Genomic DNA, 26,031 nt, shown 5'->3' on the forward strand with positions numbered 1-26,031 from the left:
TGAGAAGCTGGATAGATTCCCCTCATAGGTGTGCCCCAGTGAGGGATAAAACTTCTGACCAGTAGAGCTAGCAGATACTTACTACTATTCTGCCAATTCTTCCTTTCTGTTTTACTTGTAGAAAAGTTCATATCCTACAGGTATGCATGTTTATGCAAATCCATATAAAATGGAAATTCAGGGAATATTTATAACAATTTAAGCTCTCTGTACTGATTTGAAACCATCTTGCTTTATTTTGACTGTTCTAGATCATTAGGATTAAGATAATAACCAGATTCCCTTATATATCTTCCAAGCCTAAATGGCACTAATAATGGATTATTTTCTCTATTAAATGTAAACAAGCACTAAACACCTACTGTGTATTAAACATCTACTGTACTGGTTGCTGTATGGATAAAAAAGTCATATGTTTCCTTCTTTCTTTCCTTTCATAACTGGTGACATCAGTACAGCCATCTTGAGTCACACTGAGAGGAATTAATTCAACATTCTTTTTTTTCCAGCTGTATAAGTACCAATTCCTTTATATTTACAGTCATTTAATGCTGGTTTAGCTAAATATTTACATTTCCTTTTAATAGACAAAAATGGAGGAATCAGCTAAATTTATTTCCCAAGGCTTCCACCCTCTTGGTCATTTGGTGAAGTAAAGACTCAGTGAAAATTCTTAATTTCCAGTATACTGCACTGAGTTCATTTCTTACTGTGTGTTTCTCTTATAGCACCAGCTATAATACCTGTAAACAACCTTTGATGTCATAATATATATTAACCTAGACCATGATCCTTGGTATCAGTAATTTCCCTAATGCAGTTTACTCTGGAGCAGAATGAACTAAAAAAAAAAAAAAAAAAAGATAGATATGGGGCCTTCCCTGGTGGCGCAGTGGTTGAGAGTCCGCCTGCCGATGCAGGGGACACGGGTTCGTGCCCCGGTCCAGGAAGATCCGACATGCCGCGGAGCGGCTGGGCCCGTGAGCCATGGCCGCTGAGCCTGCGCGTCCAGAGCTTGTGCTCCGCAACGGGAGAGGCCACAGCAGTGAGAGGCCCGCGTACCGCAAAAAAAAAAAAAAAAAAAAAAAGATAGATATGGATACAAGTTTTATTGCTTAAAATGTATATGTGTTAACTATCTCAAACCCTCCGAAGTGCAAACATACAGTGCTCATTTGAAGCCAGATTGGAACAGAGTTGCTTTTAATCTAGAAAATCCATTTGGGGGATATTTATCAGTTTTCACTCTAATTCACTTATTCATTTAAATTAAACAAATAATGAAGTATTACATCTTTTCTTTTAAAATTCCTATTACTTGAAATTATACCTGTTAGCTTTGAATGACTGTGACAATGTCATGAAATTTATTGTCTCTTGGAGTTGCATCAAAATCTTTTTTTAAAAAGAAAACTTATAAATGATCATGCTCAGGAAATTTGAAAAAGTTTGTGTGAAAATCGAAACAATGAATTTACTTATTCAGTTATTTAACAAGTATTTATTTAGTGGCTATAACGTGCCAGGTACTGTTCTAGACCAGTAGTCCTCAACCGGAGGCAATGTTGCCCACCAGAGTTCAGTTGACAGCGTCTGGAGACAGTTTTGATTGTTATGACTTGGGGTGGGGGTGGAGATGCTACTGGCATCTAGTGGGTAGAGGTCAAGGATGCTGTTGAATATCTTACAATGCACAGTTTAGCCCCTCACAACCAAAAATTATCCAGTCCCAGCTATCAGTAGTGCTGAGGTTTAGAAAACCTGTGTAAAACAAAGTCTTTGTCCTAGGGAGTTTACATGCTAGCTGGGGAAAGAGAAAATAGGGAAAGAAATATTTAATAAAGAGTTGGGATTGCAAATCTTACTCGTCTTAACAGAAATATCCCACCTACCTATCTACCTGTCCACCTGAACCTGTATGTGCAGGTTTAAAAAGACTGAGACCTATATGATTGTTTATCCTGAGTTCTTTGCTTCGCTTTGATCTTCAAAACTAAGACTTTTATTCTAGTCAGTCACTTCTGGCTAGAACAGTCACAGTTCTCCTCAGGCTCATTTTCTCAATTGTATTAAGCACACCATATACTCTGGCTTTTGGTAAAGTAATATTATTTCTGACTATAATAGTGTATAAATCTATATTTCCAAGTGAAGTAAATATGAAATTTGGTGAGGACATGGGAGCTGTTTATTAGTTTTTATAGGATGCTATTTGTTGACATCCCATAGGATGAGTGGAATCACTCTTGGCAGAGAACCTGTATTTGATGTGTGACTTGGATATTACAAAGGAAGCCTGCCTTTCTTTCTAAAAACAAAACTAAACAAAACAGATTTAAGAATAGTATGAATATTATATGTATGTATGTATATACGTATACCTACATATATACGTATACATACACGTATATAATACGTATTGCATAGTATTTTAAAGTTTAATAAGCAATTTATATTTAGGCTTTATAATAAATATGCTTTAATATTATCCCCATATTTTAGAAGAAGAAAATGAGGCTCAGATGGAAGTGACTTGGACCAGATTACTTATCTATTAAACAAAACAGGGCCATAATGCGTGGTTTACGTGCATTTTAAAATTTACTTCTTGATCAGGATTCTTTGCTTTAAACTGTGCTGTATGTAGGTATGTAGGAAGCACAGTCATTTAGAAGCTTTCCTGCATGACTTATTCTCCTCTTATTATAATATTCAAGTGAATTAAAAATAATCCAATTGAACTATAAAGGGGAAAAATTCAAAGCCAGCATCACATTCTTGGGATCTCAAAGAGTTCATGTATTTTTCCAAATTTCTAGTTAACTGTCCAGAAGAAGCTTCAAGCCTAATAGAATTAACCAATATAAGAATTATCATGAAATATGTCTTATTCTGTAGCTTCCGTTTGAGGAAAATGCTTAGAATGTTTTTGCTGAATGCTGAGCTCTATTCTTTTGAGAGTTTCTGGGCCTGTCTTAACATTTCAGTTTTGATGAGTCTCCTGGAGTAGCTGGGGAGTGTGTCCTTACCCGTGCCTAGCCTGTGCTGCTGTCTGAGCGCATCCGGCCGGTTGCATGCCAGCAGATGAAGCAGATGCTCGACCACACTGGAATGGTGCGCCTGCTGCATCAGGAGCTGGGGATTCCTCCTGACATCTGGACTTTGCTGGGTCGGGAAGCCTGCCTCGGGCCAGGAGGCTGCGGGAGCTGTGGGGCAGAGAGCGTAGAGTCTTTGCTGCTCTTTAAGCGATTAGGGCACCGAAGCGGCAATAATATTGAATTATCGCTTGGCTGCTTTCTTCTCCGCAATCTTGGGACAATAGAAGAGTCAGGAAGGAGCATTTACAGTAAAGCCATGTTCAGAGAGACAAGACTAATTATAGAGCATTAAACAGCTTTATTTTAAATGATTTAATTTACAGACACCTCTGGACAGTATATGAAACTTTTTAGAGCCATAAACCCGGTAGCTTAAAGAGACTTTTCTAATTTAAAACGGCTAGTATGGAACCATTATTTCAGCAGTTTTCTAATTTTAGAAAGTTTGGTCAAGGTGTGCCACTGAAGATACAGCATCTGCTAAAAAAAGAGAAAATGTACTGATGCTTGTAGCTGCCGGGGAAAAGTTCTCTAGCTTGAGGGGAAGGAAGACTTTAAGAGATTGACTGAATCATGCACTGGCTTTTTCAGTTTCACTTTATCACACTGAAAACTGGTCTGCATTTGCTACCCACAGCTGAAACCATCTATTACACCAATTTCCTTTATGATATGTGTTATTTAAGCACAATAGATGTGGAAATGGGTAGTTTAAAATGTATTTTGTGATGAACAGTTGTCACATTATGTTGCTTTTCCTCTTATAATTTTTCATTAGTGAGACCTCTGTGTTCAAAGAAGCCTTCTTATAAACAGATTATGGCCATTTGTGTTCACAGTAATATATTGGAGAAGAACGCTATGTTGCTCTCACTTAACCTTTAGTATTCTAAGGGGGTTATATTTAATTAACACTGGTGAGAGACTGACCTGAGAGGCTGTGGAAAGCGATTGAGCTGCATTTTCCAAGCTCTGCTCTAGTCAGCTGGGAGAGAAATAAAAAAAAAAAAAAATTAGAAAGTACTATTTTCTGAAATTCCCTCTAACTAAGCTGTATTTCAACGGGCCATTTAATGCTCAAATGGACAAAGGTATTACTTCAGTCATTGAATTGTATCAGACTCCTTCTCAGAGGCCCAGTTTAAAAACTCTATAGGAAAAGTGGTTTAGCATCACATTCTCAATGGATTATTGCTAGATCTGCTTAAAAATAAAAAAGCCAATAATTAAAAAAAAAAGAAGGAGAAACACTCGCTGTCACTAAATGGAGTGGAGCATGTGCCCCAACCAGTCCTCAGTGTACTGGGATTGCCCTCCAGAGTTTAGGAGCTCCTTAGACCACGTAGAAAAAGATACTCCTCTCTGAAGTGCTCACCTGCTCAGAACGCCTTCCTCACCTCCTAGGAAGTGTTTGCTCCAGGGCCCAAGGGGCAGTCCCTGAATAATAAATGCATAGTTATATCACTGGCTTAGACATAGCACAACAGAGAGAGTGAGAGCAAGAATGAGAAGCTTTGTTGAGAAAGTAGAGGCCTAGATGTGACTGATTTGGGTGAAAGTCCTCTACTTTTCCATCCATGTATCAATGGTTTTAATAAAGAGGCATTGCTTAGTTGCAGAACAAAATAGTCATATATAACTCATTTATATCCAACCATACTATTCCTGATTTTAGATCCACCTCTGCCACGTTTACTGATTATGAACACTTAACACCAAATATAGATATACCTCACTGTGGAACAGGAAAACGACGTATATCATCAGGTGATGATTTGCCACTTGTATTCGAACAACATGCTCACTCTTTATTTAGTAGCTAGCTTGTTCTCTGACATGCTTTCTGTCTGTATGATAGTGAATGGCTTGAGGTTTCAAGAAATCGGTTCCACAAGACCTCTTCGGTTAAAAGAACTGTGTGACCAAGAGCTAATGTCCTCTAAACTTCAGTCTCCTCAGCTATGAAATGGGGATAATGAAACCTCCCATGTTGTGAGGATTAAATGAAGTAACATAAACACCATTTCTCTCCACATCCTTATACTTGTATCTCTCTTATTACTTCATTAATTCAACATATTTTTAGAACACGTACTATGTACTTAAGGTACTCTGGTAGGCAAGCAAGCTAAACAAGTTCCTGTCCTCTTATAGTATAGTAATAGCCTAGGGACGAAAGCAATTAAATGAGCAATACTTCAAAGTGATAAGAACAGATAAGGTATGGCTGACCATTTGGTACATGTGTGTACAAGTATACTTATTTATTGGTTGGCCAAGCTGGTTGTGTATAGGTTCTTTGAAATCTTTTTGCCTTAATGCCTATGCCTGATGAACTCACCTAAGTTAAAAAAGCATGAGGCCCAGTGCAGGGCTCTTTAGCAAGAAGTGATGATCAGGCAGCAATTAAGGTACTTTAAACTGGACTTGCCACCAATCAAGAAAAAGTGCCACAGGACTTCCCTGGTGGTGCAGTGGTTGAGGATCCACCTGCAGGGGACATGGGTTCCAGCCCTGGTCCGGGAAGATCCCACGTGCCGCGGAGCAACTAAGCCCGTGCACCACAACTACTGAACCTGCTCTCTAGAGCCCGTGAGCCACAACTACTGAGCCCACGCACCACAGCTACTGAAGCCCATGCACCTAGAGCCCATGCTCCGCAACAAGAGAAGCCACTGCAATGAGAAGCCTGTACACCGCAATGAAGAGTAGCCCCCTGCTCGCTGCAAGTAGAGAAAGCCCACACACAACAATGAAGACCCAACACAGCCAAAATAAATAAATAAATAAATAAAATTAATTAATTAAAAAAAAGAAAGAGTGACACAATATTGAAAGAAAAGCCTTCACAAATAGACAATGAGATTGTCAAACTGCATAGATTTTCAGAGTCAGAAAGGCGTTTAGAGCCCTAGAGTTAGGTCAGATCCTAACTCTACCACTAGCTCCATGAGCTTGAGCAAATTAATCTTTCTATACCCAAATTCTATTCAATGGATATGGGGATACCTATCCCCATAGAGCAGTTGTGAGAAATAAATAAGAAAATGCTTGTGAAAGATGCTTCACATACTGTCAAGTATCATATGAATCTTTTGGTTTTATAGTTGAAGAGACTGAGAGATAGATTGACTTGACCAAAGCTACACAGCTTGTTAAGTGGCCTGAGTTAGGGTGTGTAGAATTGTGAGGGAACAGTGTGAAGAACTAAATTTTATGACTTCTTGTGAATAAATTTTGGATGAAAAACTGAATTTAAACGTATGGCCAAGAGGAAAATATATCTCATGCTTCTGCTGATTCTAAGTTGGGGTGGGCAGGGATGAGGTTCTGTAGAGGTATATGTTTTACAATTGAATGTCCCAACTTAATGAAGATTCTCCTTTAAAAAAACAAAATAAGGCATATTAAAGTATAAGACCCTGTAACAGTGCTGGTAGTAGTGACAAGGCCAGAGTGTAAATTCATATAAACATGAAAAATGATTAATTGTTTAATTCGTTCACTCATACATTAATTCCCCACGTGTTCATTAAGTGCCTACTGTGTAATAAGTACTCTTCTCTATTTGGGGGATACTAAACTGGATAGAACTTGATCCCTGCCCTCAGAGGGCCCACGGTCTGGTAAACAATGTGATAATTATTAAAGTATATGTGTTTCCAAAATAAAAATGCTATGGGAGGAGAAAGTGTTAAGCTCTGCCTGGGGAAGTATTGGCAATCTTCATGGATGAGGTGATGTTAAAATGAATCTCGAAAGGAGAGAAGTTCTCTAGGTTTATGGGAGAAGGAATCAGAGTGGCAGAGATACAGAGGAGATAAAAAGCACTCCAGACAAAGAGCACAGTCTGCCCATCGGTGTAGAAGCACTAGACAGCATGGCACACTCAGAAAACAACAAATGGTCTGGTGCAGGCTGAGTGTACAAGAGCAATAGGAGGTGAGATTGGAAAGGTAAGCGAGGGGTCAGATCACAAAGTGTCTTTTACACCACACTTGGGAATTTGCAATGCATGTGGTAGACATAATTTATTCAAACCATAAGTGGTAAAGTGGTAATTCTGAGATACCACTGGGCATGGGTAATGTTTCTGATTTGGTTCTGATTCCACTTTCTGGAAATTCGGTGTTCTGTGCCCCTAGCTCCACCCCCTGGCAGTTGTGTTTGTTCAGTTATCCTCCGTGGCCACACCTGAAATGTGCTTTAGGGACTCCGCCCTCCCTCCTGACTAAGCAGTATAGAGAACAACTTTATGATGTGATATTCCTCTATTAATTTGATCTCTACTTTACATTTCCCATTACACTAGATTCCATAGTTAGGAAACTACGTTTGTTAAGATACATAGTCCCTTTAGTGCAATGGTACCCTGTGGCAAGTGAAACTGTACAAATAGTGTAATGATACATGCAAAATAAACAAAACTGTTTAAGATTGAAGCAAAGCCAAGGTCCAACCATTTCCCTGGGATTTGGGGAAATCTTGTAATCTGCAGTTTGTACTAAACCCCATCATATTTAGCACATTGCTTCTCAGTGAATGGGCCTTGATACTATATTTCAACCAAATGATGAAGCAAGGAGTAAAATCTATAAAGAAAAGCTACGGTTCTTCTAATTGTTAGTGCCTTGCAATTATGCCCCTTTCTGGAATAATAAAATGTTCCTTGGCAGAGGTCAGGATCTCTGCCACTGACTTATTTAACAGATCTTCTTAACATCTGTCCTGCAGACTGTGCACTTTATTAGTAGACAAGAGACCCAACAGACTTAGCCTGCTGTGTCCCTTTTTCACATTCACACAGCTGTGGATTAACTCAGACTTTCCAGAAGAGGACCAACCAGAAGGGATAGTAATGTTATTGGCTGATTCTAAAAAGATGGGAAAAAAGAGCAGAAACAAATGTTGCCCTAGTACAATTCAGTGTTTTTAGGGTGACAATTACCAGTCTGTTGTAAAAAGGAATAAAAGCAGCTATTTCACTAAGAAAGGAAAGTCTATTCATATCTGTGTGGGAACCTAATCAGGCTCTTGTTTCCAATGACGATGACTCCACAGTCGCACCAGGTCTGCGACAAGAATGCTCCTTTTGTATGCCGATAATGTGGAAACGATAAAATTTCCTTTAAGGGACATATGTGTTTACATCATGAGATGTGTTATTTGACAAAATGCTTTGTTCTCCTCGTATTTTCCATGCAGAGTTTCATGCTGGGTTGTTTGGCTGGAAATCTTTGATTAACTAGAATTAGTTGCTGAAATAAAATAGACACTTTTGTTTTATGAGTCCTCTTGCTGAGCTGTAAATTATAGTAAAACATATAAGAAGTGACAGAAAGAAGTGCTGATTTGAACCTCTGACCCACGACAGGCACAAAAACATAAGATTATTCCTTCAAAGAGCTGCAGAGAGACATAAATATTCCATGGTCCGCTTGGAATTATGCCCTCTTAACAAACTAAAGTTGTGATTTTACATCGTGTAACGAGCGTTTTCTAGAGGTGTTACGGTAGGCTTAGAGGAGATATTGAGATTTCGAAAATCCCCCCCTAAATTAGAGCTTTGAATGCTTAAGGGGTTTTCTCTGTCCAACAATGGACAATGAAAACAAGAACAAAGCAAAGTTCCTGTTCCCTAAATGAATAGCCAAGGGTGGTTTCCCTTTTTCCAGAGAAGTGGTACATTTTATAAACCTTAAGCCTTTCTCAAAGCTACATTTGGCCCTTAGTGTGAACATTTTAGTTCTATGGAGCAGTCTTTGGGTACTAGCCCAAAGGAATGGGCTGGGAGGGGAGACACTACTAAAAGCAGAGCAGAAATTCTAATAGCCTAAACATTCCCTGTGTTGCAGGGATTGGTGTCCATTCTGCTCAGGACTTTTGTAGTTGTTGTTATTAAATAATTTTACAGGATTATTTTTAAACTTTTAGCTAACATAAGATCTCTTTTTTGGGCTTTACTTTAAGTAAAACCTACCTAACTCTCCTCAGTCAAAACTCTATTTGTTATGGATGTGTTAACTAACCTTATTGTGGTAATCATTTCACAATAGATACGTATATTAAATTGTAACGTGTCCACGTTAAAGTTACACAACTTTATTTACTAATTATATCTCAATAAATCTGGGAGAAAAAAGAAACTAATTGTTCCCAGTGATGGTGTTTCAGTAGTAATTTGTAAATGTATCATATTGTGTCTTTCTTCCTCTCTCCTTCCTATTCTTGCTTTGAGCACCTGAAAGACAGCCTATCTTCTTCATCTTTGTATTCCTAATACATTTTTGCTAAATTGAATAAAAATGCCAAGTATTTTCTGAATAAGATCTTTGGAGTGACATCTGTTAAAGAGAATATACCGATAAGGATTTAAGAACCTACAGGTTTTGAGTCTTTATGGTGAGCCCCTGTTATAAGTATTTTATGCGCATTAACTTATTTATTTATTCCATACAACAAATCTTTTGGAGTAGGTGCTCTTATTTTCCCATTTCAAAGATGTGGAAATTTAAGGCACTGAGAGATTAAATAACTTGCCCGAGATCACATAATTAGTAGGTTGTGACTGAAGAGTATGCACACTTAGTCACCGTGTTGTCCTCCCTCATAAACTAAGCATATAAACCTTAGTTTTCTAAGTTTCTTCTTCAGTCCTTTATATTAACCATTACCCACTTCATCTGCTAGAATGATTCTCCAAGGTGGATTATTGAGATAGGTGTCAGTATCATATCTAGTGACATTAAAGCACATTATATGTTTATTACAAACTACTATGGCTGCTGTGTATAAGGTATCATTCATTTCTGCTAATTAGGGAGTTAGCCATAGGTATTACTGTAGGATACAGATGGCATATTTAAATACTGCAAAATACACTGAAGTTCTCCAAGTGGCAATACTAATCATTTGCAGGCTGAAAATGATAGTTCGTGGAGGTGACTCTGAAACAATGTAAAACATTTATTTGAATTTTTAAAATACAGAAGGAAATATAAGAGTAAGGGACGAATAGGATAGTTTGCATTATTTCTTACCGAGTTTACTGGATCACTTAAAAGTGAATTCAAAATACATCCTTGGGGCCTCGGTGATGCAGTTGTTGGGAGTCCGCCTGCCGATGCAGGTGACGCGGGTTCGTGCCCCAGTCTGGGAGGATCCCACGTGCCGCGGAGCGGCTGGGCCCGTGGGCCATGGCCGCTGAGCCTGCGCGTCCGGAGCCTGTGCTCCGCGGCGGGAGAGGCCACAGCAGAGAGGCCCGCGTACCGCAAAATCAAATCAAATCAAATCAAATCAAATAAAAAATACATCCTTATCTCTCAATATTTATTAAGAATGCACATTTCATGTTATTATTTTTTTTAAAGATTTATTTATTTTATTTATTATTTGGCTGCGTCAGGACTTAGTTGCAGCACATGGGCACTTCGTTTTGGTGCGTGGGCTTCTCTTTAGTTGTGTGTGGGTTTTCTCTTCCCTAGTTGTGGCGCGCAGGCTCCAGGGCATGTGGGCTCTGTAGTTTGCGGCCCGCAGGCTTTCTAGTTGAGGCGTGCAAGCTCAGTAGTCATGGCACGTGGGCTTAGTTTCCCAGCGGCATGTGGGATCTCAGTTCCCTGACCAGGGATCGAAGCTGCGTCCCCTGCATTGTAAGGCAGATTCTTTACCACTGGACCGCCAGGGAAGTCCCTCGTGTTATTATTAAATATGAGATTTAAAAAATAAATCTGTACATTTCATTGAAGGTATAAAATTTTGTTCATTAGCATAATTCTAGTGTTCAACCTTCCAAAGTCTCCTGAGAAATTATAAGCCAGTTTAAAAGAGTTTACAGTTTAAAAACAGTAAAAACATTTTCATATAATAAACACATTTATTTCCAACCAGCAAAATTTGTTCTGTCCATTCATTAAAGGGAAAAATTAGCATTTAGAAAATATTACACTTTCATGCATTTTTTTCCCAAATATATATTTATAACAATTTAAAAACTTTTTTCATTGCATACTTACCCATATTTGTCTTCATTCCGTGTTGTTTCTGGAGGCTTCCTAATGGATGGAAATCGAAAGGCATAGAAGCTGGGGAGTTGTAGAATATTTTTCAAGCAATAGCATCTGGTTTCTTGGCAATCATCATGGGCCAAGGCAAGGCAGCCCTGGCATATCTCCAGATTTTCCTGTGGGTATTGCTGAGGGATTTCCAGGTCTGCCATGTTGTTGTAATGGTGTTTCCTAGAAACCCAGAAACTCAGAATGGAATCCAAAGTCTGTCTGATAGTACACAAAGTCTGCATGATCTGGCCCCCTTGCTATCTTTTTGACACCTGACCTATTACCCTTTGCCCAGCTCACTCAGCTGTAGCCACACTGGCCTCCTTGCTGTTTCTCAAACATTCTAAGCACAAGCACACCCTTGGCCTTAGGACTTTTCACCTATCCTTTGCTTCTGCCTGCGATGCTATCCCCAGATAATGACCTGGTTTGCTCCCTCAGTTCTTTTGGGTCTGTATTCAAATGTCCTCTTCTTTTAGTTTTTCTGACCTCCTCTATATTTCTTGCATAGTACCTGGCCAGTAGTAGCCACTCAATAAATAGTTTTTGAATGAGCTTGAACTGAAATTCACCTTTCAGTTACAAAGAAACAATGCTTTTAAGTATTGGGAACCTAACATATATTCATTTACTGAAAGTATTTTATTAAACTCAGCACATGCACTCAAATATATATACCCACTGAAAAATTCCTTGTGACTTAATTTATGGGAAATAATGCTTGGATTTCACACCCAACTTCTGGACTCATTGATGAGTATTTATATCCTATTGGTACAGTCAAGATGCATTTGTTTAAGACTTCTCTGATGAGCTGTGGCTTTGCGACTAGAGCTATGGCTTTGCGACTAGAGAGTTAAAGGAGCATTACAAATGCAAGCTGTACCACTTGGAGCACATTCAGAGAGCTGGATCTCTTCAGCATTGCCTGCCCAGCTCTTGGAAACAGAGGAAAACAGTAAGATTCATTCCCATATTGCCTATTTCCAACTGCCCTCATTATCACCTCTTCGAATATCTTGCTTCAAGAACCAAATTACCAGTTGTTTCAATGACTGCACTTTTATTTCTGTAAATAAAGCATTATGTATTTACATATTTTTTTAGCACCCTGAAAGAAAAGATACTTGGAAGAAGCAGCGAGAGATTGAGTTTTCTTGCTAAAACTATTGGGGGTGGATTTGTTTACTTTTAGTTATTTGCACTGGGCAACTATGTTCCATAAGGAAATGCTCTTCTGAGTGCATTCCAATATAATTGGTGCAATCAGAGAATGAATTCTGATTTTTTTTTTCATGGCAGACGACAGGGTGCTCTGTTATTTGATGGGTTCCCGATTTTTAAAAATATTCTCTTTGTTCAAGGGTAGGACCTTTGACCTGAGCCTCTTTCCTATTCTTTTTTCTGTTTTTCACAGCTTCTCCTCTCTTCCACACCCAACGTATTCCCCCTATTCCCCGTCCCATTAGCACAATGAGTTATGTCAGAGGAGCAAGCTACTCAGTGCTTGGGAAAATAGGCAAGATGATCTCTAGCCAGGAAAACTCTTTTTTGAATTCATTTTTCTTTACTTGACATTCTTAAGCCGGCTGCAGGGGATAATGAAATGAATTAAACAGGTCTTGGCTCTCCAGTGGCTTAGTCAATGCTTGTCCCATTTTTCCCTTGGTTTTTTGTGGGAAGACAAATGGCAGAAGTCTCAAAGGGGGTGAAATAGATCTGCTCTCACCTGAGACAAATTTGTCCCTTTATTTATTTTTGCATAAACTTTAATTTTAAACATCTGTAGATACCTTAATGTAATTATAATTAACTATGGTTAATTATTATTATTACTATGGTTGCATTTTAAAATGTGTACATTTTAAGACAAATATTAAAATAAAATTCTACAACATAAATCATTCTTGGGTGCCCAGTGATGACTTTTTAAGTACATGTAGGATGAATTTCTCTTTAAATCTTAGGGGAATGGTGGAAAAACATCCCTTTTATGTAGTCCAAACTAAAAGCTCTGATAGAAAGTACAAACTCTATTTGCAGTTAGTTCCCCAAGAGAACAGAACACAAAGAGAAATGAGTCCTTGTGAACACCAAATGGGGAAAATAGGGAACCTTGGGTTCTAGATTTCTTTCTACCCACTGCTCACAAGTTGGTATGCTTATGCAAATCACTTCCTTTTCTAGGCTTTAGTTTTCTTCATCTGTAAAGCAGAAGGATTGGATTAGATCATGTATACAATTCTTCCTTCTGCTAACATTGTGTTATCTGGTGTTTCTTTGCAAGAAAATCAATGCATTACGTGGTGAATTCACATGCTTATTGGTCCAAAAAGACAGAAATGAAGAGAACTGACCTCCACCTCTGGGGTTCTTTTTGGAGAGGGTGTGAGGAAAAGTATACTAAGAAAATGGTGTGGGCAGAAATTATAGTAATTTTAAGAAGACAGAGACAAGGTAAATGAAGGGGTTTTAATGGTCCATGTTAACAGAGCATCTATTAATTGTCAGGCATTAAGTTAGGTGCTAGGGACATAAAAGCAAATAAGACTCAGTTCTTCCCTTAAGGAACTCATAATTTGGTGAAAGTACACAGAGATAGAGAATGAGATATAGTGGGAACACAAAGAAGGCAGTGGTCAGGTAAGTCTTTAAGGAGAAGGTGATTTTTGAGTTGAGACTCAAAAGATGAGTAGAATTATGATAAACAAGAGGGGTTAATAGGAAAGGGAAATATGGCAATAGAAAAATATGCAGGAGGGGCAAGGAGATTAACTTGGAAATTAACCCAGTATGTGACAAGTGGGAGTAGTGGTTCTTCCCCTATTCCTCCTCTCACCTCCTATCCTCACAGCCAATTTTCTTTGGTATCAAATATTAGGGGTATAGCTAAACAAGTAGCTTCTATGCTGAAAACAAGGACTTCAGTTCTTTCCTTCCATAAAACCACAGCTATATTTCCTGGATCATTTTGTTGACATTGGAGGTTTATGAGAAGTAAAAGTATTTGTGATCGCCTTCAAATTATTTTTAAGCTCTCTCCCCCACCTCTCTTTCAGTCTGTAGTGACTTGTTACTGACCCAGTTTCTTCCCTGTGCTGAACAAGCACTAAATCAAGCTGCTTAATTACCCCTGTCTCCATTTCACCTTCTCACAGCCTCACAGCTGAACTTATCCAGCTTTATAGCATGCCTTGCTTGGTAGGCAGAGGAATGGTCATCAGTATTGTTTTGAGAGGGTAACAAAATCCAGGATATCCCTGGAGAACTGAGCCAGGCTTGGGGCCTAGTGTTAGGCAGCATCAATCAAGTAAATAACGACATTTTCTTAAGGTTGCCCCCTTACCCACCCTGCTTGTTTCTCCAACATTTCCTTATTGTGCCCCTGAGGTAGTGTCAGGGAAACACAGCAACAGCATCTGAGTTAACCTGGGCTAGAGGCCTGGGGTTCTCAGATATTACTTGGAACCATAGCAAATCAGGTAAATATAAAGGTGAGAGTTGAAATCTTCAAGTTAGTGCCTATTGAATCTGTTTTTATAGAATAGCATTTTTCTCTTTTCTTCCTTTCTTCATTATCTACCAATAGGCAAGTTGTATTTGAGGGAGAATTTTGTTTTCTTTCCCTCTGGGTCAGATTCCAACAGGCCACTTTAAAATGCCCTTTCTAATTGAAATGACAAAACACAGGAGAATTTACTCCAAAGAGAATACAGCAAGTGAAGTTGTGCCTGCTTTTTTACTTTGGTTTCCATATACTAGAGCACACTGGTGCCAATTTAAAGCCCCTGTCAATTTCTCTTTCTATCAAGTTCTCCTATTTCTACCCATAGTCTGCATTGTTCTCTTTACTTTATCAGCCTGATAAACATGTCACTAGGGTATTTCAGGCGTCTTCTATTATGGCTCAAATATTGGTTGGAGCAGGGAGTTTAGCTAAAAATTGTGCCCCTTGCTCCTTCAAGGTGGCTGGTAGTACCCTTAACTCTTCTTTCTCCATTTGAGGATTGTGAAATGCCATTTTAGAAAAAGTAGCTGTGAGACATCTGGAAGATGTCAAAAGAGCTCAGAAGAGCAGCAATATCAGAATCTCTCTTCTTGGACAATGATTCTTGTCTGGTGGTTAGGAATAGGAAATGTGTTCCATTGTGATTCACTGTATAGCTTATTTTAACATATAAAAGCAGAAAGCACATGGGCTTTAAAGTGAGACTGACTCTAAAATAGATAATAATTCCTATCACATATAACTATTTTGAAGATGAAATAAAATAATAAAGTAAAATACCTAGCACAGTACCTGACTGAGCTGGTGCTCAATATATGTTTGTTGAATTAACACACGAATGAGTGGGGGTGATGACTGGATGAGTGATTATGTGAAAATCGTGATTATGAGAATAAAAGGCCTTTCACCTTTTTTTTATGGTGCTCTCCTTTGGAGATCTTATGTGATTTTATCACAGAAAGCAGGTATAAAAGAATATATATGTATTTCACATTATGGGAAATATTAGATGCACTGTGACACCATCCATTATAATTTGACGTAAATCTGACTCCTTGGGGGGGAAAAGCATGCCTTTCTTCCCAAATACAATAGTGTTGTAAAATGACCCTGACACAAAACATTTCTTAGGTCTTGGCCATAGGCCAGCGTGTGTACTCAAAGACACTCAAGAATTTTACCATAAGGCTGAGTCTGGTTGGTAGGACCTACTGTTTTGTGCTGAATCTAAGCAGACTTAGTTATTAAAGTGTCACTAGAATCCAAGGCTAATCTCAGGACACAGAACTCCAGAAACACTACTAGAGGTAATATGTATTTGTGGGTTTGTGAGATCTTCATAGGACTTTCTTAATCCTATGCTTAAAAGATTGGCCAATGAGGGGCTTCCCTGGTGGCGCAGTGGTTGAGAGTCCGCCTGCCGATGCAGGGGACACGGGTTCGTGCCCCAGTCTGGGAGGATCCCACATGCCACGGAGCGGCTGCGCCCATGAGCCATGGCCGCTGAGCCTGCGCGTCCGGAGCCTGTGCTCCGCAACGGAAAAAAAAAAGATTGGTCAATGAGTTAGTGATAAAGCATAGAAGAGAGTCTTTGTGTCTTGGTTCTAGTTCATTGCTCTTTCTAGGTACTTCTCTTTTGGGGATAAAGTCTGAAATTATTAATGTGGCCTGATAAGACCCTACCCCTCTTTCGCCTCTTCTCATGCAGCTCTATGCTCACTCAGCAGTCGCACCACGTTGGCCTTTTCTAAGTTCATCGAAAAATGTTACCTTCTTTCCTGCCTCAGAGCCATAATAATTGACGTGTCTTCTTTTTGGAATGTTCTTTATCAACCTTTCCACATGGATAGTTGTTGAAGCATTACTTCCTTAGAGAAGCTATTCTGATCCTTGTAGTCCTTCAGGCTACATTAAATACCTATGTTAGACAGCCACCTGACATTCTATATTTTTCTTTCTCAGCACTTATTCTAACTGTAATTCATAGTTACTACCTAAGCATTTATTTAATACCTCCATTAAGGTAGGGACTGTTTCTGAGTTGCTTGTTGTTGCACCTCCATTGTTTAGCACAGTGTTTAGTTAATAGTACACATTTAATAAAGATTTGCCATTGAAAATTTCATCTGTACTGGAAGTGTGCTTGAAAAGTACCAAGGTTGGTTCATATATCCATTTCTACTTTAAACGATAATGCTGGAATGAGAGCTAGAGAATTCTTATTCTAGCTCCAGTACTAACTATACGATCTTGGGCGTGCTACTTCTGTTCTCTCGACCTCAGCTTATCAGTGTAATGAAGAGGTCAGACTAGACTAAATGATCTGTTAAGCCCCTTTCAATTCCAGGTACTAAGTATGTTATTGTTCAGCTTACCAAAATTTTAGTGCTGGCTACTTTATTAAAACTGAACTAATAATAAAGGTAGGGTTTATTTAGCCATAAAATAGTAAAAGCATTTCTTAAAGTGCTCCTATAAAATATGAGGGATTTTATAATTTTGAAAAATATTTAACAAGGCTCATTTTTACATGTATGCACTGCATGTCTTTATATATTTTGGATAAAGAGACAATTCAATATCCCAAACAACCACTGAACATTTTTCAAAATTGAAATGGAAGAATCTATACTTACAAAAACAGTCTTCACCAAAGTATAAATGTTTAAAGGACTTTGGCTAAGCCTGTTATAAGCTTTACTGCATTGTTGATTTTTTAAACCTCAATGTTGTTTGGAAATTAATATTCATTATTATTGTCATTATGACATGAACTGTGTTCTGAGAATCTTACATGGAATGACTTTTGTAAATGCTTATGTAATAGTTAATCAGAGTTTAACTTTTTCCTTCCTAAACCATTAGTTTTCAAAGGAGTTTTCTAACTTAAAGCTATTTATTTGAATAACTAGTATTTTATATTCTTTCAGAAAAGGATGCAGTAGCATTTAGGGAAACTTTAAATTTATAAGTAACTAGGCTGAGAAGAAAAATTAGTACTACAATTTGTGTTAGAAACGTGTAAGATGGGTTAGTGAAGCTAGCAGTTATTGAGGAGCTATCTAGTCAACATTCTAAAAATGACTTCAAGAGAATAATTTCTTGTAAAACAGTATAATTTAATTTGCACTGAATTTATTTTCCTTTTATTTCTTAAAACTCAACACCATGAAATTATTCATTACATTTACAATAAATATAATCGTATACCACTGCTGTTGCCTCATTTATAGAGAGAATATCTCTCCTCCCTAACATCCAGGGATTTTTATATATAGCACATTAATTCAGAAAATATTGATTGGTTATCTCTTATTTGCAAGTCACTATTGCTGATGCTAGGCATTCAAAAATAATTAGGTCGGGCTTCCCTGGTGGCACAGTGGTTGAGAGTCCGCCTGCCGATGCAGGGGACGCGGGTTCGCACCCCGGTCCGGGAAGATCCCACATGCCGCGGAGTGGCTGGGCCCGTGAGCCATGGCCGCTGAGCCTGTGCACCCGGAGCCTGTGCTCCGCAACGGGAGAGGCCACAACAGTGAAGGGCCCGCATACCGCAAAAAAAATAATAATAATAATAATTAGGCTGATCATGACTTCAGTAAGCTTACAGTCTATCAAGCATGATAAGACATGTGCATAATTAAACACAAAGTTAAAAAAAGGGATAAGCATTGCAGGAAAGGTGCAAATCAACTGTTAAGGATCTTTATCTTCCATCTCCTCCAGAGCTATATGCTTGTTCCAAGACTTTGAATCCTCCTTAGCTCCTAATACAGAGCCTGGCATATGGAACATATTCAATTAATGTTCGCTTAGAAGATGAGCTATTTGTGAAATTGTTCTGTAAACCTATGCCTATTCAATGAATGGCATTCTTTTCTCCAAATCAGAGCTAAAGTCTTCAATCTGAAAAGCTCTATACTTCTATCTAAACTAATATATTTTGTTAGGCAGAATGTGAAAATTTTTATTTTCATGAGCACTTTCTATCTCTACATTGGACTCTAATTTCTGATTTCTATTTCAAGGCTCATTCCACTAAATCTTATCTGATATTCTACTGTCCAGTTTACCCAGGTCTGTGAGTTTTACAGACTGTGGCTATACTTCTTCCTGCCTCTAACATATCAGTAACCAGAAGGCACAAGGAATTCTAAGGAATCAACAGTTCTAAGGCAGCTTGCCTCTCTTAGGTACAAGCCTTTAGAACGGGATGTAAAATAGATGATTGTCGAAACTTCAGAGGGAGCAATGAACGCTACTCTGTTTCTCCAAGGCAACTATATTGTTCAATTATTTTGAAGGATTTCTGAATTTAGTCAGCCTTTTAAAAAATAGATTTGTGTCCAAAGATTTGTTTTTCTGCTTTTCTTCACTAATTGAAGTTCCTTGAAGGACTCAAGATTGAGTCAAATTGACTTTCTTCTGATCTTGTGACTCATGAGGTAAAATGAAGGCATAAATGATGTCTAAGGACTCTTGTCTCTCGAAGATTTCCTGACTCTTTAATACTCAATAGTAAGGCATGTTGGTCATGATACCAGCCACCATATAGCCAGTACTTTTCCCCTCCGTTCAGTGTAGAACTTTTCTTCACTGGCCCAGCATCCACCCCCCACCCCCGCGCCCCACTCCCTTTGAAGACACCTGGACTGATTTTAAAGGAAAAAGATATAAAAGGAAACAAGGAAAAAGGAAACAAGATAGTCCTTTCTTTCCCCCGAAGTTCTAGCAGTTTGACTGACTCTTACTTGTGAATTTTTCTTGCCACTGAGTCATTGCACATACAGAATTATGAAACTTTAATTTCTTTAGAGGCTTGTTATATTAGAAAAATTGGTCCAAAGAAAGCAACAATCATGACATAAGCACATCTGGCTCTTGCAAGTTATTCTTTATTAAGCTTTCATTTAATTACATGTGCTGAAAGGTCTGTAATTTTTTTTATTTGTCCATCTGAATGATAGTAATGCTGGAAATTACATACAAACCACCTGTTTTTCCTCCCCTACTAATATGGCAAAGTTTGAGCTATTTTCTCTGTGGTTAATGAACTAGGAAGCTTTCTATTTATTATGATAGAAATATAACTATTAAGGTAGTCATAATCTTGATGGCTTAATTCTTGATGATAAGAAGAAAAGAAGATATTTGAATGGCATTTTCAAGCATGAAATTCTGTTAAAATTGAGGTATCTGAATTCTGGTTAGCCATAGCAGATTAACACATTCATTTATCACCAATTTCACCCCAAAGCTAATAACTCTACAGTTAAGGATTTCACATCCTGTGCTAGGAAAAAGAAGCTTGATTTTGTTCCCCCACAAATCTGGCTATATTCTCTTTTGGATTATGTTATATGCTGCATAGAAATAAGACCCTGAGGAAGGAGGGACTGGCATTGGGCCTCAGGGATCTTGAGGGCAGCACTCTTATCATCCAGAAGGGTCAGCATCCCCAGAGAAGTTTAGTCAGTATTGGATTAGAATGATGTTCTTCCAGAAATCCCTAGGAAAGTTTAGATCAGTTTCTTAGTTCATGAATATTAAAATTACATGAATGGACATACCGACTTTTAAAGAACTTTTATGAAGATTTTAGGTACTAGGAAGAATATTTGAGACCATTTAGTCAAATTCCTTTTTGTATGATTGAAGACATTGAGTCCTAGAGCAATTCAATCCTTTGTTTAGGGTCATAAACTTATTTCTAGAAGGACCAGGAACAGAATAATGACTCCCATATCATTGCTCTTTCTTTCTGTTATACTGTTTATTCTCTTTCATTTTCCTCTTTTAAAATAGTGAAAGAGAAATTGCAAGGCTGTCAGAGAAACAATTATCTAACAATATGGTAAGTTTTTTTTGAAACTCCATTTCAGCTGCATTTAAAGAGATGATGTTTGTCTTCCCTCTTTTGCAGCAGCTCTATGCCGCTCAGCTGGCCAGCATGCAGGTGTCACCTGGAGCAAAGATGCCATCAACTCCACAGCCACCAAACACAGCAGGGGCAGTCTCACCTACTGGGATAAAAAATGAAAAGAGAGGGACCAGCCCTGTAACTCAAGTTAAGGTATTTACTTTGCAGGATTATGGAAACAGTTTGGAAAATAGCTTCACAAGAAAGGTAGTGAACCAGGCTGTGTTGGGAATAAACGGCAGGAAGCAAAACAGCCTAAAGGAACCCCAAAACGCTCCTCTTTATTGTAAATTTCATGATTGAGCACTGAGAAACAGGTGTTTCCCTTTTGATAACAATAGTGCCATATTGTGAGATCTTCACCTATATCTGCATGCTTACTTCTCAAGAATTTTTCCCCTTTGGATTCTGGCGTTTATTTTTTAATGTTCATTGGCATGAATGGCCATGGTTTTATTACCAGTCTTTGTCATAGTCTTGTGACACTTCTCTCTAACTTCCTTAAACAGGTGGGGAGCCAACCTACAGTGCTAGAGGAGGAGGATCTCAAAACTTTAGATTGACAAAATAGAACCCAGTGCTAGACTTTATATGGTTTGTTGATAAAGCTCTCTCCTTCAAAAATAGTTATAAATGTGGTGGCTCTGAGGAATGAGTGGTGTCATAACGTAATCATGCTTTGATGCCATATATAGTTGTGATAGGATAAACAAGATTGCCCAAGTTATGACTGAAACATTAATAGATCCTTTCCTCACTGATTTTCAGTGTCTTAAAATGGGGTAGCCAGGAGGTGCTTGGTGACAGAGGGGAATTGATGATCCAGTCTAACTTTGTGCTGCAGCTGGTACTTACAGGCTTTTGCGATTGCCTTTGCTTCCTGTATTGAATTAACAAATTCAGACAGCTCGAAGAAACAATTGTTTTGTATCACTGACTTACCTACTTTGCGGGATATGTTAAGCACAGATGTATTATTGTAATGTGCCCAAAGTACTGCACTTGGAGAAATTTTGCAATTATTTTTAACTCATTACATGGGAAACATCTAAGGCCAACAAAACAGCATTGAAGGCCACAGAATTACTGAAATTGTTTTATTTTCTAAAACTTGCAGATAGGGACTTTGAGATTTTAGAAAAGCCCTTAAAAAATATGGATCCCAAATACCAAAGATAAAAAAAGTAAACATAATTAGGATGGATAGTTCTGCCAGTGCCCACCCAAAGGAATTAATTTAATGCCACCCGTGCCTTTAGATTCTCCAAAGAAGTAGATGAACATTTATGCTTTGTTGTTAGAAATATTGAGATATGACAATAGGCGGTTTACATTTAATAAGATAGTATTAACTTATGGAAACAGACTATTTATTTTGTGTTCCAAGAGTTTCTTTTTGTGAATAAGAGAACACTACCACTCAAACCAAGGCACTTTGTTTAATTATAGTTGTTGGAGTATAAGCATATCAAACATCAGTGACTTGAGGTATTGAGTATTAGATATTTTAACATGAAAAAGTCATTTTATAAGTGGGTTGGCCAAATGGAACTGCACCAAACCAAGCCTTTACTGGATGAGTAAAATGTTCCCTGGTTAGATTCAAGTTTATATTTGCTTTTACCATTCCAGTTTTGTGGGCCAACTGAATTTTATTACTCACTTGACCACATGCAAATTCTTAGGGAGTTCTCTATATAATTTGACTTGACTATACTTTATGTTAATAACAAAGGAGGCATTTATTATACTTATTAGACTGTTTATTGTATGTGTGAGTAAAAATATATAGACCAAGACATAAAGCAAATGTTTTAAATTTTTAAAATAGCTCCTACCTATTATTACAGAAGTTCTGAAAATAATCTTATATTTTGCTAATTGAAAGAATTATGGTCACTAAAATATCTCATGTTTCTCTCTGTAGTCATTCTTTCCCTCTGTACATAACACGACTACGTGACATAGGGCATTGTTAGCTGAAGGTAACAAAAATAAAAATAGACGGTCTTCCTTTCCTTTTTTCCCCCAGAATTTTTATTTGCTATAATTGTCAACATCAGCAGTAAGGATGTTTCTGTTCAAATGTCAGTTCTGTCACTTTTACTAGATGTGTCACCTTGGGCAAGTTACTTCTTTCAGCCTTAGTTTTTGCCTCTGTAAAATGGAAGTTAATATTTTTACGGGTCTTAAATGAGATAATACATCTTCTAGAATATAGTGACTATTCCATAAATGTTAGTATAGCGATGACATTGATGATAATCTGATGCTAATAAAGAAGATGGTGGTGGGTGGTAGTAGTGGTTGTAACTGAACTATCTGGTTGTATACCGAGAGAGATCCTAAAAGAAACCTAGAAGATTTCCATTTTAAGCCATTATGGAGGAACAGGGATTTACTTACTCTCCAAACTTAAACAAGTAAAACTCAAGACACAATATATAAAACAGCAGTTTCAGACATTTCCAATAGGAGTACAGGACAGTGATCCCTGATAGAAGAGAAACAAGTGAGGCAAGCAACACAGTTGTTCCATCTTACTGTCTAGAGAGAATTTCCAGGCAATAGTGCGGGGGCGGGCGGGTGGGGCGGGACGTGTAGCCACATGCAGTTTGGAAGGCTTCCCGAGTAGAGAGACAAGAGTTCAGAGTTTAAGGATGCCAAGTAGATGGAACTTGTGAGGTAGAGTACCAGAGGAGGGAGCTGTATATAGAGAGAGAGCACTGGAAATCTGCAGAAGACTCCCCTGTATTTAGCTGAGTACTGATCAGCATATGCATGTGAGGAAACTATCTGAGGCCAGGGAAAAAGACCAGATGTAGCAGACAAAACCATTGCAAGGTTCACAAAGAACTGAGAATGGTTTGTGTTCCCACTGGCCAGACTGGAAAGATCACTTGACACATGGGCACCAAGTAGAGTCCCCAGCAGGGTATTACCTCACTAGTGGGGCCAGATTATCCCTAGATTAATGACTGCTCTGGACCTGCCTAACAAAGCTTAAAAGTAAGCCTAGTAAGGCTTTCCATGTCTCAGAAGAAAGTCCACAAATACTTAAAGGAATATACAAACTATGAAACCCAACACTGTAAAATTCACAATGTGGAGCATGTATTCAATAATTACCAGGCTTTCACGGAAGCAAGAAAATATGAACAATGATGAAAAGAATAATCAGTCATTAGAAACACCCCCCAAAATAACACAGATGATAGAATTAGTAGATAAGACAGTAAAAACAGCTCTTACAAGGGACTTCCAACTATAGCCAGGTGAAGAGGTAAGCATATCTGCTCCTGTTCACCCACAAAGTTTCTCTTGGGCCAGGACAGGCTGTGAGGACCAACAACAGGCCTGCCATTGTGGAAGGGGACTGACTTGACTGGGAGTTAATAGGTGCTTCCCATGCTCAGTGGCATTGTTGGTAGAAATGGCAATTATTGAATTATAAGAATAAATAATAAATTAGAATATACAGTCATACCTTTTTTATTTATTTATTTTTTATAAATTTATTTATTTTTATTTTTGGCTGTGTTGGGTCTTTGTTGCTGCGTGTGGGCTTTCTCTAGTCGTGGAGAGTGGGGGCTACTCTTCGTTGCGGTGCACGGGCTTCTCATTGCGGTGGCTTCTCTTGTTGCAGAGCACAAGCTCTAGGCACGTGGGCTTCAGTAGTTGTGGCGCGCAGGCTCAGTAGTCATGGCTCGTGGGCTCTAGGGCAGAGGCTCAATAGTTGTGGTGCACAGGCTTAGTTGCTCCGCGGCATGTGGGATCTTCCCGGACCAGGGCTCGAACCCTTGTCCCCTGCATTGGCAGGCAGATTCTTAACCACTGTGCCACCAGGGAAGTCCCATAACCTTTTTTATTGAGCTTCATTTTATGGTGCTTCACAGCTATTGCACTTTTTACAAATTGAATGTTTGTGGCAACCCTGCATAGTCAGATGATGGTTAGCATTTTTTTAGCAATAAAGTATTTTTTAATTAAGGTATATACGTTGTTTTTTTAGGCATAATGCTATTGCACACTTAATAGACTACAGTAGTGTATAGACGTAAGTTTTATATGGACTGGGAAACCAAAAATTCATGTGACTCGCTTTATTGTGATATTTGATTTACTGCAGTGGTCTGGAACCAAACCCATAATATATGTGAAGTTTGCCTAATATTCAAAACTGAGTAAAACCAGGTGTTATAAACTCCATATATTCAAGAATATAGAGGAAAACATGAACATTATAGGACAAGACATGGAAAACTTATATTGAATGTCTGGAGATGAAAAATACAGTGTTTGAGATGAAAAGTACTCTGGATTAGTACTGTTTTGCAATAGCAACAGATTAGATATTATAGAAGAAAAGACTAGTGAACTTGATGACATAACAACGAAACTGTCCAAAATGAAATACATAGAAAAAAGACTATCAGTGCTGTGGAACATCAAATGGCCTCATATATGCAACTGGAGCCCCAGGAGGAGAAGGAAGGGACAGAAAAATATATTCGAAGAAGTAAGTAATGGCTGAAAATTTTCCAAATTTGAGGAAAACTCTGAACTCAGGTACCTTATGAAGCTTGGTAAACCCCAAGTAAAAGAAATGTGGAGAAAACTAACTAAATACCTAGTTTATAAATCACTATTATTTAGATAGGAGTAAAGGAACTAACTAGTCTAATATCCTTTGAGTTCAGAGCAAAGGCAAGTAAATTGTAATTAAGCATATCAGATAATTTTGACATTTGTAATGGATACAACTATGTTTCCTGAGAACCTATCCTATGTCTGGATAGAGATAAAAGTGCATTGCACCATAGATGTGCCAGATTACTTATTTCCTACCAAGACAAACAAACAAACAAAACAACAGAATAAAGCTAGGGTATCCCTACATTATCAAGTGACTTATTTTAGCTGATAGTTTAGTAGAAAAAGGGCCTGGGATTTGGAGCCCAATAAACTATAATTCAAATTTTGTCCCTCCATGTATGACTTTGGACAGTCATTTTATCACTCTGACTGCTTCTTCCTTTGTAAATTTAGAATACTACTGCCCAGCCTCATAGAGTTATTGGTAGTTAAATGAGCTAATATTTGTGAAAACGTCTAGCACGGTGTTAGTACATAAAGGTTCCTCTCTGCATGTTATTTTCGTTTTCTCTTTCTAATCCTCCTTCCTGAGTACTGTTTTCTGGCATCCCTTTTTGTTCCCTCTTAAACAGTGACCATTAGTACTGGAAGAGACCTTAGAGATCAGCTAGAATCAGACCCTTTTTTCTATAGATGAAGAAATCGAGCCCAGAGAGGTCACATGTTTGCCGCAGGGGAGAAAGTTCAGTTTCCAAGCTCTACTGTGTGTTTTAAACAATAACATTAAAAGCAAGTTCTCTGTGTCTTCTCAGAAGCAAAACAGGAGTTAACATTTGCTGACAATTTTTATTTTAA

At 38.2% G+C, this 26,031-nt stretch overlaps 1 protein-coding gene across 22 annotated transcripts in view; it reads left to right on the forward strand.

Moving 5' to 3' along the window:
* The window catches only part of SOX6 (SRY-box transcription factor 6), a 620,530-nt gene that overhangs the window by 505,185 nt on the left and 89,314 nt on the right, over positions 1-26,031 (forward strand). For all 22 annotated transcript variants that reach the window (XM_089915099.1, XM_089915100.1, XM_089915104.1 and 19 more), the window contains one exon: positions 20,584-20,733. In XM_089915099.1, the coding sequence (XP_089771225.1) occupies positions 20,584-20,733 (150 nt within the window). The remainder of the gene's footprint in view (positions 1-20,583; positions 20,734-26,031) is intronic.

Source organism: Delphinapterus leucas, chromosome 7 (assembly GCF_059928025.1).
Source record: "Delphinapterus leucas isolate spDelLeu-1000000601 "Yukka" chromosome 7, BTC_Dleu_Yukka2, whole genome shotgun sequence".
NCBI classification, from domain to species: domain Eukaryota; kingdom Metazoa; phylum Chordata; class Mammalia; order Artiodactyla; family Monodontidae; genus Delphinapterus; species Delphinapterus leucas.